This window comes from Vipera ursinii (genome assembly GCF_947247035.1).
Source record: "Vipera ursinii genome assembly, chromosome: 2".
Lineage (NCBI taxonomy): Eukaryota > Metazoa > Chordata > Lepidosauria > Squamata > Viperidae > Vipera > Vipera ursinii.
In genome coordinates this window covers 217,851,071-217,864,680 of record NC_139513.1, presented here as the reverse complement: position 1 = coordinate 217,864,680, position 13,610 = coordinate 217,851,071, and the positions used below count along the sequence as shown (strand labels likewise).

The 13,610-nt window shown below is 39.8% G+C and overlaps 1 protein-coding gene across 1 annotated transcript in view; it reads left to right on the top strand.

The window, feature by feature from the left end:
* Positions 1–13,610, top strand: part of CCDC171 (coiled-coil domain containing 171) — a 206,664-nt gene that overhangs the window by 20,026 nt on the left and 173,028 nt on the right. The window contains exon 8 of the mRNA XM_083352873.1: positions 7,235–7,381. Within this exon, the coding sequence (XP_083208999.1) occupies positions 7,235–7,381 (147 nt within the window). The remainder of the gene's footprint in view (positions 1–7,234; positions 7,382–13,610) is intronic.

Sequence of the window (13,610 nt, the reverse complement as noted above, 5' to 3'; positions counted from 1 at the left end):
CTATCTTTCTTAGCATTATTTATATTTTTAGGTAAATTTGGTGTGTGCTCATTGCTACTCAGGTTGGCTCAGCCTTCTTCCTTCTGAGGTGGGTAAAATGAGGAACCCAGATCATTGGGAGCAATAGGCTGACTCTGTAAACTGCTTAGATAGGGCTGTTAAACCCAGTGAAATGGTATATAAATCTAAGTGCTATTGCTATTTAATTGGTTTGATTTTTTTAACCTTTCCCTTCTGTTACCTGTGAGCAATTATACTGCAACTTTGAAATGGAAGGTCTAGTAGTCCCTTAAATAAGTCAGTTGAACCAGATGTAAGCTCTGGCTTGTAAACATTATTTTAGAAGTATCTGTGTAAGTGGAATAACAGTGATTCTCTGTAGCAAAGAGAAATGCAATCATAAGCCCTTTGAAGAATTTTTAGCAGAGGGAAATGTGTATTGGTGGGCTTTGGGAAGATTTATGTTGAATCCTTTGTCTACTTTCTAAAAGAAGATTGGATTTTCTGTAACAAATACAACAGCATCATCTTGTGGCTAACAGCCCAACATTGCATGATAAACTTCTAAGCTTGCTTATAACAGAGGGATCTTTATTTTGGTTAAACATGCCATCGCCCTATTTTTAAATCCACTGGTGGTGTGAGAATAAACTATTGAAATCAATCTTCTTTCACATAGTTAGGTTTTATTGTAAGAAATAACTACATTTTATACTTGCTCTGCCTTCAGATGCCATTCTATAATATAGCAGTATTGCATTTCAAGGATCATGACTTGCTTTAATAAGCTGAAATAACAATAAATCTTTTGGGAGTACATGTAATCCCTTCCTTTTTTCCCCCTTTGCATAAGTAAAACACAGCTTCTTTCATCTGAACTGGAAAGCTATGATTTAATGGCTTTGGAATGCCATGAGCCTATTGTTCGCATAATATACTGGTTTGTTAAAGCCGTAAATTATAGTTTTCTGATTTGAATGAAATTGGCTTGCTCCTGCATAAAGGGAATAGCCATGTATCATTGATGCTTTGGCTTATTAAGCAGATATATGGTCAACTCGATGTCATGTTGTGATTTATTCCTCTCTTCCACTTAATATATCTGTCAATTTAATTTGGCAGTTATTAGCTTAACTTAAATTTCCATTCTCAATTGCCATTTCAGAAATTTAAAATTAAAATGGCTACCTATATTAGTTTACTTTGCTCTACAGGAGCTGCTTGTTACGCCCAGTTTTGATGGGGTTTAATATTTGGCTCTCTAGTTTATAATTTTGATGACTGGACATTTTAAGTGGCATAATCTGCACCAATTTCGGCATGTAAAGTTCTCAAACCACCTCCCAGAACAGGCTCTGATGCGATCTACTTTGTAGGGGTGTTTGCCTTTGACCTGCAGTCAAAATCTGGTGTAGTCTTGACTGATGGAAGTTCCATAAATCTTTTTTTCATTGAAAGTAGCATTAAATTGCAACAAAATAGAAAAGGCTGCCGAACTATTTAAATACAGTTAATGGCATGTGTATAAAAACAAAGTATTTGCTATCCCCATTAATACAATGTGAAGTAATCTCCTACATGAGCTGAAGAGACTGACTGTGGATGATGGAATTAACATCATTCTACCCTATATTGAAGCTGTTAATTTTGTTTTTATTTATACACTACAAATTGTACAGATTTATTTATAGCCTTTGTATATTGACACGTTCACAAGGAGCTTCTGGCAGTTTATTTCAGAAATCATCATTAGGAAACCAATGTATAAAGGTGAACCAATCAGTGCATTATTATTAATAATAAAATATAATGCCTGTAATAATTAAATAACAGATATGTTGTTCCAGTTAAACTCCAAATGGTTGTTGGAAAAGCTCTGTTTACTTCCATAAGGCAACTGTTAAGTCCTGAATTGCAAGCAGACTAAGGAAACAAGAAATAAGAACATCTTTGGATGTCTGGAAAGATATTTACTGCTAATGGAGTAATTCAAGCATAATTCAGGCATAGTTACTCAGAGTCTCTTTTTCATGCTTCTCCCTGCACCTTGGCTCAGACATGTCTTTCACAACATTCCTGTTTCTTTCATTCTGCCAGCATCTATTAGGTGTTCCAGTCCAACAAAGGTGAGGCTAGACCAGGGGTAGGCAACCTTGGCTCTTTTGTGACTCGTGGACTTCAACTCCCAGAATTCCTGAGCCAGCCTGGCTCAGCTTGGAAACCTCTCCCTTTCCCCTCAGTATGGCTGGCTCAGGAATTCTGGGAGTTGAAGTCCACGAGTCATCAAAGAGCCAAGGTTGCCTAGCCCCTGGGCTAGACAAACCTCAAATGAGACTAAATCACAAAATAAGCAGTACAACTAAACAACTGTAGAGCTCTGTTTTCCTTACCTCAGGCAGCTTCTCCCATTTGATTGTATTAGGTAAGAAGTTGAAGAAGGCAATTTCTTCTTTAGCAGTTTGGGTGCTAACCCACATAAAGAACTTGACAGCATGTCACAAGCATTTTGAATTGTGTGTGAGAACCTATAATGTAGGGCTTAGTGCAAATATATGTACTTATGATGATGAGTGCCTGGTAACAAATTAGCTACTGTATTACTTGCCAATTAGAATTTCTGGCTAGTCTGCAAAGATGGCCCCACGAAGAGGGCATTGTGATGTGCCAGTCTGAGTAGCAATAAGAAGGTGAATGACTGTTGTGAGATCCTTCTGCTCTTGGTAGGATTTCAATTGGTACACCAAAAGCAGCTAGTCGAATGGCCTTTTGACCAAAACTTCTCCCTTTGCATCTAGTAATAACTATAAATTCATAGAGCCCTAAACAGCAGACTTACATTCTCAGGGGTAGTCCTTATCTCCCAAGAGAGATATCATTTGGGGTGACAGAGAACTGTGAGAAATAAAAAACTTGTCTTGCTTCGGTTCAGGTTCAGTCCCCTCAGACCTCAGCAATCATCAAATACTGAGATAAAACCTAAGATAATATTCTTAGCTGGACTTGGAAATTCATCCTGGATTAGATGAAATTGGGGAAAGGTCTAACTTTGCCCATTTAGTGAAGTTGTCCCAAAGGTGCTTTTTCAAGAGGCTTTTTTTAAAAAACGACATTTAACTTCTCATCCAAAAAAGCTTCTTCAGCTCTGACTGGATGGTGGGGAATGGAAGGATTTATATTGCTTGCAGACAGCTGGTCATTTGCATTCTTTTAGATAGTTGTTGAGACCACTTATGGTTTTGTCTGTGTCCCCAGGGTCAGGGCAACCCCCCCCTCAGGACAAACCCCCAAGTGGCTTCAACGACTCTAAAAGAATGCAAATGACCAGCTGTCTGCAAGGAATATAAATCCTTCCATTCCTTACCATCCAGCCAGAGCTGAAGAAGCTTGTTGGATGAGAAGCGAAACTTCTTCAAAGGAAAACAAGGAAGTCCAGTCGCCTCTTGAAAAAGCACCTTTGGGACAACCATGACCTGAATGACTGAGAATCTCCACAAACATTAAGCAAAGTTATTTACAGTGGTTTTGATTTTTTTCTGTTATGTGGGAATATGTACTAATCATACTATGATTAGTATTAAAGCATGGTCTGGGGTGAAGCATAGATTCAGGCAGTGGTGGGATTCAAATATGTGAACAACTGTTTCTTTGTGTGGATGCCGCTTCCGGAAGTCCATTCTGGGCCTGGGCAACAAAAAAATAGCTGGTGCGAACCAGCTGAATCCCACCACTGGATTCAGGGGTTATTTCCTATTTCAGTAGGTGAGAGGCCTGGCTGAATTCAATTAGAGCAGACATGTCAAACACAAGGCCCGGGACCCAGATCCGGCCCGCGAAGTGGTTTCATGTGGCCCGCGAAGCCATCCTGGAAACAGTGAGGGAACAGCCCCCATTGCCTTGGCCCTGGCCCAGAGACCCTCCTTCTGCCAGAGACCCTCAGATCTGTCCCACTCCTGCCCAGGCCCCCATAGGCACCCTTGATGCGAATGATGTAGAGCTGGCCACGCCCACCCAGTAGGCCATACACACTCTAGCCACGCCCACCCAGTAGGCCACGCCCACCCTGGCCATACCCATCCGGCCCCCTGAGGGCAACAGCAATGCTGATGCGGCCCTCAGTGAAATTGAGTTTGACACCCCTGAATTAGAGGGAGAATGTATGAAGTGGCTGATGAAAATAAGGGGTTCAGTCCAACTTGGTTTTGAGCAGTAGATGAATAGAGATGGTGAGATTGGATTTTTTTAAAAAAAATATTAGAAGACATCCTACTGTTAGGCAAACCAGCAGGGATCACCTTGATCTGCTCTAGTACATCAGGCTGTCACAGTGATTGGATTAGAAGGCTTACTGTAAGACTGCAGAGGTAGTTCTAATTTTGTCATCTTTGAATGGTCCGATTTTCGCGAGTCTAGAATCTGGGATTAAGACTGCAAACGTTGCTTCAGGGAGAACAAAATTACTAGTTTTAAGTGCAGCTTTAAATATTCAGAGCTTGCTGCTGAATTCTCAACAGGCAAACCAGCTAATTATATCTTTTCTCCACTCACAGAGGAGTTGTAGGCATCTGTGCTAAAACAAGACCAAGAAGATTAGAAATTAATGACGGAGAAAGCATTGTGTTGGAGACCGTTGAGCAGTGGCAGTAAATACATGCCCCACTGAGATCGTTTTGACTGATGTAGCAAAGGAGTAGGTGAAGTGCTCAGGCAGACTAAATAACCAACCTGCCACCTTCCCTTTTCTCAATTGATTTAATGCGTTGTACTAAGAAGTTGCAGATCTGAAAATCCACAGTCTCAAGACCTTTGCTTTTAATCCCTATTGGGAAGCTCTTCTGGATTATGTTACTCAGTGACTAAAACACAGGACTGTTGGATGATTTCTGGATGAGACTTCTTTTACATCGTTAAATTCTCCTTATTTTCACAAATGCCTTGCAAAAAAAATAATGAGGCAGAGAAACACACTGCGGTACCAGTTAATTAAATGATGATCTGTTCCCGGAAAACAGAGCCTAAAGTCAAAAGATCTCAGGCTTTGCAGTTGACCTTATTAAGGCTTCACATTCTACGTAGAGGTAAATCCTCAACTTACAATTGTTCATGCAGGGGTAGTCCAAAGTTACAACGGCACTGAAAAAAATGACTCGTGACCGTGTTTCACACTTACGACGTTGTAGCATCCCACAGTCATGTGATCAAAATTCAGATGCTTGGCAACTGTCTCATATTTATGCATCGTCCCAGAGTCATGTGATTACCTTTGACGACTTTCTGACAGGCAAAGTCACTGGGGACCCCCCGGTTCACTTAACAGCCATCTTGCTAACGTAACAACTGCAGGGATTCACTTATCAACTGTGGCTAGAAAAGTCCTAAAATAGGGCAAAATTCATTGAGCAGCCTTCTTGCTTAGCAATAGAAATTTGGGGCTCAGTTGTGGTTGTAAGTGGAGGACTATCTGTATTGAAAAACAGGGTACACTCTCTGATGTAGGAAGAGTATATATACTCACTTTCAAGCTAAGGGGTATATTTTTCTGGGCTTGGTGCTAGGCTAGATCCCTAAAAATTTACAGAATCGGGCAACAAGGAAAGGAAGACAAGGACAAAAGCAAAAATGGTTTGAATGAATGGAATGTTATAGTAACTAAATACAGTTATAATAATTGCTGTTGTTTTCATCTGCTGCAACAATAAAAAAAATTTCTCTGTGGTGATAGCTTTTTGAAGGACTGGGACTAAGCGTCTCATGTTAAGCGCAGTTCATCAGTAGCGTAGATGACTGTCTGTGGGTGTCTTAGGAGATAAAAGGGATCAGCAAGGAGTAATGGATAAATATAGGATTTGTTGTGGAGGGACCCGGATACAAATCTCCATTGAAATATGGTAACTCTGGGCTAGTCAGTGGAAACTGACACTTAACACTCAGGTGGCAGACATTGGCTGAGCGGAAAACGAAACAGAAGCACTGGCTTGAGGCCTATAGGCAAAAAGGTGGAATATAAAAGAAAGGAATAAATTTTAAAAATACTGTATTGTTGATAAAATAATTTTAGTCCTGGTATTACTACCTAGACCACGGGTCGGCAACCTTGGCTCTTTTATGACTCGTGGACTTCAACTCCCAGAATTCCTGAGCCAGCATAGCTGGCTCAGGAATTCTGGGAGTTGAAGTCCACGAGTCATAAAAGAGCCGAGGTTGCCTACCCCTGACCTAGACCAACTCGCGACATCACATGATGTGTCGCGACGTATCGTGACTTTTTTTCCCATTGCCGGCAACGGGGTGGGCGCGGTTTCGCCATGATGCATCTGGCTCACGGGCCGGCAGTTTGACACCCCTGACCTAGACGTACAGGTGGTCCTTGACTTACAGTTCATTTAGTGACCGTTCAAAGTTACAACATCACTGGAAAAAGTGACTTATGACCATTTTTCACACTGTTGCAGCATCCCCATGGTTGTGTGATCAAAATTCAGACACTTGGCAACTGACTCATATTTATGACCTTGGCAGTGTCCTGAAAACATGTGATCACCTTTTATGACCTTCTGACAAGCAAAGTCGACGGGGACGCCAGATTCACTTAACAACCGGGCTACTGACTTAACAACTGCAGTGATTCACTTAACAACTGAGGCAAGAAAGGCCATAAAATGGGGCAAAATTCACTTAACAAATGTCTCACTTAGCAACAGAAATTTTGGGCTCAGTTGGGGTTGTAAGTCGAGGACTAACTATACTCTGTTATGAATATAGTTGAAACAAAATGGCAATATGAACCCCTAGAGCAGGGGTCTCCAACCTTGGCAACTTTTAAGACTTGTGAACTTCAACTCCCAGAATTCCTCAGCCAGCTGACTGAGGAATTCTGGGAGTTGAAGTCCACAAGTCTTAAAAGTTGCCAAGGTTGTAGAACCTTGCTCTAGAAGTTATAAATAAATGGAAGTTCTTTAGGTATTATGGAAAAAATTCCCTTAAAATATTTTTTACTAAGAAGCCTTATTGACAGTGCAGCCCCTGCTTCTAAGTAACGGTGCTCGGGGCTACTGGTAGACAGCAATAATGGGAACCTTTCACTGGGACAACTATGCCAATTAATGGGTGGTTCTGAATTGTTTGGGGACTCTTGGGCCTACTCCTCGATTTAAAGACCAAGAGTAAATTATTTCCAAATCTTTCTCTTTGGGGGGGAAAATGCTGAAGGTAGAACTAATTATTACTCTCCCACCAGGAAAGCACCAGCACGGTGCAGAATGTCCACCAAAAAGTGCAAGAGCTAGAAAGAGAACACAGTGGCTGTTCGGAAGCCTTGAAGCGACAGGCCAGCGAACTTCAGTTCGGTGCTGAGAGGGAGGCTCGACTTAGGAAAGAACTTGAGGTAAGAACGTCACCAAGTAACGAAGTTGGTATCTTGATAGCTGCCTTCCGTTCTGCTCCTGGGGTTTGTTTCATTGCCGAGGAGCTGTGGATAGAAAAGGCGACCTGGACAAGGCCCTTTGGAGTAAAAGAGGATAAGGCAGTGCCAGCGACAGGCCTAAAGGAAAGAAAAATGTTTTCAAATCAGTTCCTTCCGTAATTCAAGTCAGATTAAAGGAGGCTTTTCTCGTTTGCACAGCTTCAGGGTAATCAGTTTATAAATCCCTGTAAGAAGCCCTGGGCGTTGGCCAGAAATTTCCAGTCAGAGGAGAGGTAGATTTTGTCAGCTCATGTTCTGTTTTGCAGTGGGTTATATTCTGTTAATACTTGGCTTTGTCCCGATACAGCCCCTTATTGATCATTTTTAAAGAAGCGGTTTTATTTCAGAGGTTATCTGTTAGTGGTTCAAGAAACCAAGAGAGACTGTGAATTCTAGTCCCACCTTAGCTACAAAGCCAGGCTGAGTGACCTTATGGGTACAGATACAGATATATTCAATAAAATGGCAAACGGGCACAAGGAAGTGATACCCATCTGCCAGTTAAATGGATCCTGTTGATTTAATCGAGGTCTCCCTTTCCTTATGTACCCCTTGGAGAAAGTCTGTTGCATAAGCAGTAATTGGCTGAATAGATGAGGCCTGAACTGCTGCACGCATAACCTCCGAAACAAATCAGCCCAAGGCAGCGTTCTCCAGCCCGATGCCTTTCCCGGCTCCCATCCTCCACAATCCAAGAAATTATGATTCATTATAATACAGGTAGTCCTCAACGTACAACCAAAATTGAGCCCAAATTTTATATTGCTAAGTGGCAAATAAATTTTGTCTCATTTTACAACTTTTCTTGCCACATTTCTTAAGTAAATCACTTCAGTTGTTAGATTAGTAACACGGTTGGTTGTTAAGTGAATCTCTGGCTTCCCCATTGACTTCGTTTGTCAAAAGGTTGCAAAAAAGGGATCACATGAGCCCGGGCTGCCGCAACCAGTTGTCAATGTAAATCATGTGATCGTGGGGGTGCTGCAGTGGTCATTAGTGTGAAAAACGGTCGTAAGCCACTTTTTTCAGTGCCATTGTAACTTTGAACGGTCACTAAACGAACTCTTGGTAAGTAAAGGGCTAACTGTACATACAGAGTGTATCAGGTTGGGCCAGTGTGCCAGGAATAAAATGGGGATGGTAGATATATAGAGATAGGATTCACCCCAAATCATCAGTGTGCTGTTATAACATATTTTATTTCTTAGAACACAAAGAAGAAAGAGGTTGGAAATAATTTACAGAGTCCCTGGAGAGAGCTTTTAGTCAGCAACTACTGTAGTTTGCTATGGCTTATGGATCTACAGTTCAGGGATATGTTTTTTTTTTAAAAAGAGCAACAATTAAAAAAACCACCCTTTTTATGATGCTAATATTGAATTAGGAAAAACCTTTAAAGTCTGGAATTACAAAGGAGATGAAATGAAATGACATGTGGTTTTAGTGAAGAGCGGAAAAGATTAACAAAGGCATTAAATAACAAATCCTAGCAATTTGAGATAGTTGTTGCCCAATCTTACATGGAAAGTCCTTTAAATTTTCCAAGAGGATAATCTTGAGTATTGGGTGTTATTTTAAATGCTCAGTTATTTTTCTTTTAGGTAATTAAGATGTTTTTAAACCCAGCACAGGTCAAAAGGAACAAAAGGAAATGTTGCTTTAGTGTTAGTGTTCCTTTGGTGCCCTCTAGTGGTTTCTGAGGTCAATTGTAGAACATTTAACAGTAATCTCTGTATCCTTGATTCATCAGTTTAACATTTTTTTTCAGCCTTACACATTTTCAGGCCTCTATTAGAACCAGAAAACTGCTGATATACAGTTTTCATTTCTTGAATGCACACTCTCTTGGCTTAATTTTTGCTTCTTTTTCTTTTTGGTTTGGTTTCGTAGCTTTTATTATGTATGGGCTTATTAAGTAAACATCCAAAATCTGGGATGAAGGAAATACTTTAAAAGTTTATGGGGAGGAGATAAGAATTTATAGTCTGAATAAATGATTAGGTTATTATGTTTTATGAATCAAGAGGCTAGCAGCTCAGTTATCTGGAACTGGAGTCCTAATTTGATTTATTTACCTGCCAAAATCCTATAAAAGTGAAATGTGCTGTAAATAGAAATACCCTTTTCTGGCTCCCAGAGATTTTTTTTTTAACTGGAGTTAGCACATGCTGCCAAGCAACGTCTGCATGGACTTTATAGATAAGTCTTTATTTTTTTCCCAGTGTCTTGATGTTAATGGTACCATTAGGAGCTGGAAGAAATAATGGGTCTTAATGTGTTTAGGTGTGTGTGTTTTAACTAGTATGGATGTTATCAGAATACAAAATTACAGAGTTGGAAGGGACCTTGGAGGTCTTCTAGCCCAACCCCCTGATCAGGCAGGAAACCCTATACCATTTCAGACGAGCTAATGCCAAAACAGTTTACTCATTTCTTTTAGAAGAGCCAGAGTATCTTAATTTTTTTTTCCAAAGAAAAACTAGGAATAAATTTTTAAGCAACCTACTCTGAAAACGTGTATTTCTGTAGCAAAAGAATGACAAAGTCTATTTATTTGTTAGTTCATAGCTCCTAGAACAGGCACGTCACACTGCCGGCCTGCGGGCCGGATGCATCACGCCAAAACCGCCCCCATCCCATTGCTGGCAATGGGGAAAAAGTCATGATACATCATGCGACGTCATGGGTTTGACATGCCAGTCCTAGAACTAAGGAGAATTTTCCTAATAGTGAGAACAGTTAACCAGCAGAACAGCTTGCCTTCAGAAGTTCTGTGTGCTTGGGCTTCCGGTTCGCGAGTGCAGCGCTTCCAGACGTGCAGGAACAGCCTGCTTCCTGCCGTCTGTTTCTTTCTCCTTTGGAGGACGCTGAAAAGGGTCAAAAATCGCCCTGGAGGGGGCGATTACCAAGAGGAGGACTTCCCTGCGATTGCGGAAGGGCGGCAGCTGTCTGCTGGAATCTGGGATCATTTCCTTTGGTCCAAAGAAGAAGAGACCGGCCATAAAGATGGCTGATCACTAAGCCGCTCCCTGCCGAAAGCCAAAAGCACTACCTAGCACTAAGAAGCAATCTGGAGGACCTGGGTGAGCTTTTACCTTTCCTATTCCCTTAACCATCTTCCTGTGGGTTTTTCTTGAAAATCTCCTTCCCCATTTTTTGAGAAAATGGCGAATATTTACTTTGGGAACAAATCTTAAAGCCTCAAAGCTACAAAAGAAATTCAATTAATTCGGCAAAGAAATTAAGCAATTTCATCTGTATTTACTAAAAAGCTTCTATTTGTTGCTGGGGATCCACAATTCTATCTTCTCTCTAAGCTGTGAATTAAGGAAAAAATTTGGACTAATCCTACAAAAGTTTTATATTAATTTGGAAAAAAAAGAGAAAAGAAAATTCTTACATTGCATGTTATATGTTATTGATGACATCTTGTGGCGAAACCTGGTACAGCAAGTAAATTTCCTTTTACTGTTGTGAGAGCTGACTGAATAACAGAGTGTCCTTGATACTATGCTTAAGATAAGTGTGGGAACACCTGGCACTGAGAACAACTCTTCAGGAGGTAGAAAATCTTTGATTATTATTAAAACAGCCTCCATGGAAGATTTAACTGCAAACAACAACAAAATGGATGAATACATCCCACCACTTGATTATAAACTGATACTGGACACGATTTTGGCAATGACAGAGCAAATTAAAGCCAAGCTGCAAGAAAAATCTGACAACTTAAAGCCACCAAATCAAATTTTGACTTTAAATGAGAAAAAGATAACCCAAAATCAAATAGAAGAAATGGAAACTAACACTAAAATAGGAGATTTCAAAGAACAACAAAAGCAACCTACAGAAAACCTTAAAGTCCAAACTAATGGCAACTACAAAACTTACAACCCGAAAAGCAACAGCACCTGAAGAAAACAACACCAAGAATGAAGACACTAAAGGCCTTCAAATACACTATATTGAGAATTCAATTAATTAAATGACAACCATAATACCAGCTACTACTTTCTACCTAACCCAGATAGAATTGGAAGAATTGGATTTGACTGACTTAATGACAACTATATTATATCAACCATCAAAAACTGAATTATCAAAGCAAAAATACAATGGGTACAAAGGGGACATCTTCCTTACAAAACTGACATTTGGATACTCTCCCTGGATTCAAATAAGGGGTATAGGAAGAAAGGAAGATACATTTGAGATTTTAAAGATACCAAGAGGGAAGCATGATTGGCACAAAAGGAAGGCAAGAGTTAGATTTAAAAAACTGAACTTGTTTCTCTTTTGGGATTTCTAAAGATAGACTATAAAAATATCTTTCTATGGATTAAGGGGAATCTCTAAAAATATAACTGATTTTACATTTAGCTTTTAGATCTGTAAAGGAAAACAAAAGTAAACTTTTAGAATATAATTCTGAACTATATTATAGAACTTGGAACGACATATCAAAAGATAGTATTATAATAATTGATGTATGGTTAAGATGACTTGTATAGAATATTTAGTGGTTACTTTTGAACTATAGTATTGAATCTAGAACTTTATATATAAAAGATAGTATTTTAATAATTGTTGAACGGTTAAGGCAAAAAATATATCTCTAATGGTGATTTGTTAAGATGAAAACTAGATTTTAATAGTAAAACATAAGAAGGGTTTGTAATGAACAATATAAGTTTTGTAGACAAAAGAATTATTAAGCCTCTTCCTATATACTATAGGCTATTCTAGAATGTCCTATTGCAATTAGATAAAATTTAAAAATTGATATGTATTGTTGAAAATATATTTTAAATTTTGTTAATTGACTAGGTTACAACTAGAAGTGTACTAACTTGCTTATTTTGACTATGTAATAACTAAGGGAATTAGAGAGGGCATCTCTGTTGATGTAACCTGAACTATTTACAACTGGTTATTTCTTATTTTACCTACCCTACCACCATATTGTTTCACAAATACATGTATATGTAAATACTAAAAATATATATATAAAAAATATATATAAAGAAGTTGTGTGTGCTCCATCACTGGAGGCTTTTAAGAGGAGACTAGACAGCCATTTGTCTGGAATGGTATGGGGTTTCCTGCTTGTGCGGGGGGTTGGACTAGAAGACCTCCAAGGTTCTTTCCAATTCTGCTATTCTGTTCTGTTCTATTCATGTCTTTGTTAGATTTTCTACAAGTGCACAGGTAGTCATCACTTAAAGATGGCGATTGAGACGGGCAACTCTGTTGCTAAGCAACCTGGTTGTAAAGCTTGATGTTACATGAGTGCGCCAACTTACGATAATAGTTTTGGCAATTCCATTTGCCTTCATTAGGCAAATCCTGTGCGGTTGCAGTGTGCTGTGGTCACCGTGATTTGCCATTTGTGAACTGCAGGTTTCCCCATTGACTTTGCTTGTTGGAAGTCAGCCGGTGATCGTAAGTGCAGGATGCTGCAGTGTCATAATTGAGAGGTTATGAAGACCCAAATTATGATCATGTGATGCTGTAATGGGCTGGCTGGGGAATTCTGGGAGTTGAAATCCACAGGTCTTAAAGTAACCAAGTTTGAGGACCCCTGCTGTAATGGCTTTAACAACGAGGACCTGTCATATGTCCTCATTCAGCGCTATCATAGCTTTGAACAGTCATTGAATGTTGTTCAACAAGGATTACCTGTATCCAATATGGATTGATTATTGAGGCTGCGTAAACTATTTAGGGGTGCACTTCATGGAAGCATCTCTTCAAAATTCAAATTCAGAGTAGTTACCACAAGAACTGTTAACATACCATGAACGTATAGGTCAGGGGTCAGCAACCTGAAACAGTGAAAGAGCCACTCGGAACCGGTTCCCTCACAAAAGGAAAAACTGGGAGCCACAAAAAATGTGTGCACATGTGTGTACATGCGCGCATGCGCAGAACAGGGTTTGACTGAAGAGTGGAGCCAAGGCAAGATATGCACCTACCCTGTATATTTGAATTGATTGGTTGAACTTTTTTAGTCCCACTTTTATTTTTTGGACTGCACATGGCAGAGGACTGGTAGCCGCAGGAGATGGCTGAAAGAGCCGCGGGTTGCAGACCTGTGGTATAGGTGGTCCTCAACTTACAATCATCTGTTTAGTGGTTTTTTTTTTGAAGT